This window comes from Syzygium oleosum, unplaced genomic scaffold (genome assembly GCF_021117445.2).
Source record: "Syzygium oleosum isolate NSW1041296 unplaced genomic scaffold, Sole_v2.1 Sole_v2.16, whole genome shotgun sequence".
In the NCBI taxonomy this organism is placed as follows: domain Eukaryota; kingdom Viridiplantae; phylum Streptophyta; class Magnoliopsida; order Myrtales; family Myrtaceae; genus Syzygium; species Syzygium oleosum.
The window spans coordinates 1,924,638-1,930,994 of NW_026607500.1; the positions used below are offsets into that span (position 1 = coordinate 1,924,638).

At 40.5% G+C, this 6,357-nt stretch overlaps 1 protein-coding gene across 3 annotated transcripts; it reads right to left on the reverse strand.

Annotated features, from left to right (window-relative positions):
* Positions 1-235: 235 nt before the first annotated feature.
* LOC115665756 (protein REPRESSOR OF SILENCING 3) lies at positions 236-5,676 on the reverse strand. Of its 3 annotated transcripts, none has more exons than XR_008818142.1 (5): positions 5,391-5,676; positions 2,715-2,933; positions 2,004-2,516; positions 819-1,911; positions 236-392 (listed from the first exon to the last, which is right to left on the reverse strand). XR_008818142.1 is itself a non-coding variant. In XM_030587594.2 (4 exons), exons 1-4 carry the CDS (start codon positions 5,616-5,618, stop codon positions 901-903), a joined length of 1,971 nt encoding a protein of 656 aa, XP_030443454.1. In that variant the 5' UTR covers positions 5,619-5,675; the 3' UTR covers positions 528-900. The 3 variants fall into 3 exon arrangements, 1 of the variants encoding a protein (XP_030443454.1); XR_004003800.2 differs by having other exon boundaries at positions 236-505; positions 5,391-5,675; XM_030587594.2 differs by lacking the exon at positions 236-392 and having other exon boundaries at positions 528-1,911; positions 5,391-5,675.
* Between the last annotated feature and the right edge of the window lie 681 nt (positions 5,677-6,357).

The window sequence follows — 6,357 nt, forward strand, 5'->3', positions numbered from 1 at the left end:
GCTGAGGCGGCGGTGGCCAGCGACCTTAGTGAAGAAGAAGAAGCTCCGGAAAATGATTTCCGCTTTTGAAGAAGCAGAAGTCATTTTCCATAGACTTAGGCTATTTTGTGAGGGGGAGAAGGAAAATATTTTCCCACGGAAAACGTTTTCCGCCCCCCGAATACCGGAAAACCCGGAAAATATTTTCCGCCAAACGAACGGAGCTTAAATCAATAATTTTCCCCACAGTCTGTCCTTTGCATTTTAATGATGCTTTGCCTAATCAGCCGTTGATTACCATTACCTATGTGAATGCTTGCAAAAGTTCAGTTTCAGACCGAACCAATGAAGATGTTTGGGAAGACTTTTGCCCCCAAGGATACAAAGGATTCCAGCTTCGGTTTGGATCCGACCTGTCCACATCAAGATACATCAGGATGTACTGTGAAGTAATTCGACTTTCGAACTTGGGACCAGGTCTGGACACGGAAGTTATGGCCAAATGAGCAAAATAAATCAATTCTCCCTACAAAAGAAGTAAAAGTTACTTTGAGAAAAAATGCAGAACAAAGTACATTTCATCAGAGCCATTTTCTTAAGGTTCACCACAGTGGAACAATCACTCTTTCATACCAGAACCATTTGATACCATGCTTCGATTCTTCAACAACTCTCCTACTCGTTTAAATTGGAGAAAACAACATAAGGTCTGTTACTGATTAATCAAAGGTCGAGAAACTATTGAGTACTCACAAAGTCAAAAAAGGATTACCAAGGGATTCCCAACTAAAAGCACTACAATGAACTCATCCTTGATCTAATCCTGCCTTAAGCTTTACCTGTTTGAGGAAATCTGACAGCCTCAATACAATACATATCAGCCCTGTAGAGCAGCTTACTTGAAGCACCAAAATTTGCAGATTATCTTTTTCTTTTAAGCGACTTAGCAAGATTTGCTTTGCTAATTGCCCAGTCTCGTAGAGAAGCTTCATTTCTCATAAAAGGGCATTCTTTATCCACTCTAATGACTGACTGATTTGGAACTGAAATGCGTCTTTCCTTGGGCAATGAAGCAGCAGCAGCTTTATTGCTGTCTTTATCAGTAAGCGAACTGAAATTCAAAGCCCCTTCCAAACCTTCCGGTTGTGGAAGATTCTGCTCCATAACTCGGGGAGCCATGCTCGAGTCAAAAGCAGCACTTGATGGTTCCTCCATTCCACCTCTCAAGCCATTTGAACCATCTTGTATAGATTCATCATGCTGCTTGCTCTCAGCAGTATTATCAGCTGGAAGCTCATGTTCAGAATTTAGAGCTGGCTTAATCAGCGATATACTGAATGACTTGCTTTTATTGTCCGTTACCAATTGTGTCCATGAAGATTTGTGGAGCCATGAACTGCCCCTTCCTGTCTTCGCTGAGGATTTATTTTGTATTGCGGACTCACTTTCAGTTTTATCTTCTAATTCCGTTGATTCAGTAATCTTGTCTTCTGAATGTTCATGCTGACCATCGCCATGCTGATTTTTGTGGTCCACACTGTTGAGCACATTCGAGTTATCAGAAAGCTGTTGCTCATCCCCCAAAGTGCCACCGCCAGGCAATACATGTGACACAGAGAAGGCAAATTCATTTCTCTCCCCGAGAAGTTCTTTCCATGAGGACTTCTGGGACCATAAGGGATGCTTCTTCAGATTTTGGGTCCTTGATTCTGAAACTACAGGTTGGAGTTTCTGATTTTTTCGTGATACTTCAGAATCAACAGGCAAACTATCATGTTGCTTTTTGGGAGACGAAAATGACTCCTTTCCCACACCATGTCCATGAGAAAGTGACATATTTTCCTTATTTGGCAATGCGCTGTCCCTTTTCTGAATAGGAAGCCTATTTCGTGCCAGTCCATCTCCAGAAGTTTGTCTTTTGTGAGATTTTTCCTGCAAATAAAAAATAAATAAGAAATGCTGCCTTTTAACGCAGACAAGCTGTAACAGTTTCAGTCAGTGAACATAAGACCCATCAAACTTACCTGATTCATTGAGAAATTGCCAATATGGCCCCCAGTAATTCCATCTCCCACTCCTGTGACCATATTAATCACGAGGTCATCATCATCTTCGTCATCATCTACCATCTCCTCTTCCAGTTGTGGTTTTCCATCTCCCACTCCTGTTACCATATTAATCATGAGGTTATCGTCATCTTCGTCATGATCTACCATGTCCTCTTCCAGCTGTGGTTCCAGAAACCCTGCTGAAGAAATTTTTTCATCCTCAATCAGTTCATTCCCACTGCGTGTGGGGATTGAATCTGCTTCTCTTTGAAACAACTTGTTCATCACCGAATTCATCATATCAAGCTCTTCAGCATTTATGCCACCATCACCTTGAGAGTCAAGTTCATGAGTCTTTTCCACTTTTAAGGAATGAGATAGATCAGAGTGCTCTTCGCAATCACAGAAATGCTTTGGGAAGGGAGGAACCTCAACCCTCTGAAAGCTGTACTTATGCTTGCCACTTCCTTGCAATGGCAAAGATTTCACCTGAGAAGCAACTCAAGGATGAGACGTTGACAGCTAGATACTAGAACAATCTAATCACATCGGTCAGGATGCATGCACCATGGTTAATTGATCTAGTGAAACCCAACCTCACATACTGAACAAGGAGATAGAAAAGGAACAACTTCGGGTAATCAATGAGTAAGAGCAAGGCGCCTCTGGAAACTTTATACAGCTCACCTTCTTCAATCTAGGGAAGAAAATATGAAGATGCTTCTCTTTATCAAGAAACTTTTTGGCCTTTACTGGAGCTGCTGGGTCTTTCTCTGCATCAAGAGCATCAGAAGGTGCGATATTCTGTTCAGCATCTTCTTCCCATTCTCGTTTCAGTCGAATAAGGTAATGTTCTTTTGCCTTCTCAAGCCTTAGCCTACCCCCTTTCCACACACAACCATTATACTGCAGTTCCAATTCACAAAAACATGTAGAATAAGCAATCATCCCCACTAAAAAGTAAGCAGAACTATCCAAAACAGCCTGCGTATGAGAAGAGAGGATGGGCATATGCAAGAGCAACATGAAAAGCAATGCATATGCACGTGCTAGGTTTTCCTATGCTCCCTTTTTCTCTTAGCAATAGAATGGATATACTATACATCCACATAAGGCAACACACCTAGGACAAAAGATTAATGAGGAAACAGTTACAATTATGAGAAAGAATTTGGCCTTCAATTAATTTCCAGAAAAAACACAATCTGGAGAAAAATTGGATGCTTTTGAATTGGGACTGTTCCTGCGATATGTTATTGCAGGTAAAGGAGCCTCCTGTATAACCTAGGTAAATAGGGACACAATACAAAGTGCAAGAAACTTGGATGGTGCAGAATATGTGATATCAACATTCTAGTATCTACATTTGTAGTAGGACAGCACTAGTACCTTTCAGACTGAAACCTAACCAGCAAAAAAGTAATGCAGCGTTATACACCTATTTAAAAGCGAAGACATCGTCATATGGACAAAGCACAAAAAGGGCCACCTTTGCTCTTAAGACAGTTGCCCTTTTATCCAGGAAAGAAACGCACCATTTGATCAGGACAAATTGTTACATAAATTGCTTTTCCACATACAATCACATATTCTTTCCGTCTCTCATTCTTCAATGTATTCTGCTATCAATGAACATAAAGAAAATAGGAGCCTTAATAGATATACCAGCTCTAGTGGACCGGCTGGTTCTTGAGGGATGAAAAAATATGTTCTCTTGCCCAACCCATCTGAACCCAATGCACAAAGAAAATGCAAAGGGAGCTTGATGCTAGTAATATCATATGGGCTTATGACAGAGTGATTACAGTGGCAAGAAAACATTTACTGGAGAAATCCTAACTTCAGTGAGCATTGATATACGAGAGGACTGCTGGTCAATAGAAGGAAAAGGACAAAAAAATAAATCTGAAACCTGTCTAATCATGTGGTGTAAATGCAAATTGAAGTAGCTTGATAGAAGATCTCCTTCTCAGCAGAGGAGCGGTTAAAATAAGAGGAATTATACATATGTACTCCATAACTCAGCTTGACTTGAAAATTAGCCTATGATCTCTACAACAATAAAATTCTTAGTTATTATGCAAACCATAGTAGTTTAAAACAATAGTTTTGACATGAAATAATCAAGAGTTAATTTGTGAATTGAGACATCTATCTGTGAATTGTATCAATCCTATAGACTTCGCTTGAAATTGAAAGTCTGGCTAGACTCTAAAAAACTGCAAAGGAGAAACTGAACAGCAGAGAGAAATGCTGAATCTTCTCATAGAAAAACAATTTTATTGATAATTCCAGAAAGTGACTCTGATGGGATCTCTATGAAGACGAGAGAGGTTGCTTCAAAAAAAATAAATAAATAAATAACACGCTAGTTGAATATCTACAGTAGGAAGCTGCTGTACGAACACATTTAGCAAAGGATATAGGAACTTAATTACAATATAAATTGTATCTAATTTTCTCATAACCAAATTGTAATCAGAAATGACCATGTAGAGTTAATAGGAACAGAAAACACCATTGCCATTAATGAAGGGTTGCGCAAAATTGTTTCTTATGACCAAAGCGCTTTTTGATGCTATGCCTCTACAGTAGTTTGGACAAGTAATCATTGAAAAACCGGATATTTACTAATTAAGGTGATGGTCTTAAGCGTGCTTCTACCAAGTGAGAACAACCAAAGAAAGCACTTCAAATGGCTGTTGCTAGAACAACATTTGTAAGCATCGTTATAGCTTTACGAAACAGAGCACTTTCCAAAGGCTCTTCTCTGAAGCCGGTAGTGACTGAAAAGTGTCACGCATGGCCTTGTAAATCCCAAATTTCACCGCAAAAGGCAAAAGTTCCTTTCAGCAGGACTCTTATCATGGTCCCACCCACTCTTCACGCTAAAAATTTCTCTCAGTATCTGCGGATAAACAAATTTCTCCTACATCTTTTTCTCTGTGTTCGTAGATTCTCCCTTGAGCAACATTCCTCCTTACCCAACAATTCTTCCATATCTTCAACTCAAGAGGTTGTTGTCTATATTTCCACTCATCAACACATGCTAACAACATCCTCTCACCTCATTTTAGAGGATCTTGACACAAGATACTACACATTAAATTGGGTCAGACAAACTCCCAAGTACCACTAGCATCACAAGCCAAGATCAGACCTTGTTGTGAGCATAACCCACTATTGAATCCCATCATTCTGCATCCCCAAAATCAAAGCACATGAATAATAACATGTGTACCACCGGCCTTCAACTTCATGCAAAATCCAATGCTTTCAATACAGTATGAAATTCAGACAAGGGTGACATCAGAAGGAGAATCATCAGTCAGGAAAAGGGTATGCACGACGAAGAGAGGTGACCTTGCTGAAGAGCTTGTTGAGGGAGTTCTGGGTCGCCGGCACGAAATCGAAGTAGGCAAAGCCGCGCCCTTTGGTCCTGACGATCTCCACGGCGCCAATCGTCCCTAGAGCCCCAAATATCTTGCGCAAATCCTCCTCCCCCACGCTCTCTCCTACCCCTCCGACGTATACCCTCGTCGCCGTCTCCGTCGCCGTCGCCGGCGGCGCCGCCGTTGTCGCCGTGCTCATCTTCCCCCCGGCTTTCCAGTTTCCACTTGAAAATGCAGAGTTTCTCCGTTTGTGTTTGGCCTGCGAAGGGTTAGTCGATGGTCTCCATGTCTTGTCAAAGCCCAAGATAGTGGGATTGGTCTTGGGTTTGGGCTTGGGCTTTGTACGGGGGCTTTGTCTTGCCTATATAAATTGGATTTTTCATGAATATATTTCCTATTTAGCACCCAAAAAAAAGAAAAAAAAATGGGAAAGAAACAATGCCCTAGTCCAAAGCCAAGAAGACAATAAGATTATTGCATGTCATGGTGCAATCTCTTGTATACAAAACAAATTCAACTCGAAGTTTTTGTTAAAATTTCACAAATTGCACAACTCTTTTGTTAAGACTTCAGACTCGCAATGCTAATGGAATATAGTTGTGACTTTCTTTCATTCTTTCTTCTTTTTTTTGTTAGATACTAGACATTAACAAAGTTTACAATCTAAGATTAACTGCACTAGCTGTAGTCCTCTGAAAGAAACAAAGAAAGCCCCTGTAGAGGCACAGACATGAAATCATAAACCCTTCTTTGCCTGAAATCCGTAGTTCACAGACCAATCCGCTAGCTTGTTACCTTCCCTAAGCACGTGTTGAAGCTTGACTATTTACTTGGAGTGTACCAAATTGGGAAAAATTGTCTAAAAAGTCATAAACTTATTATACAACTGCCAATTCAATCCTAAACTTTTCAATTTGCGCAATTTAGTCCTAAACCTT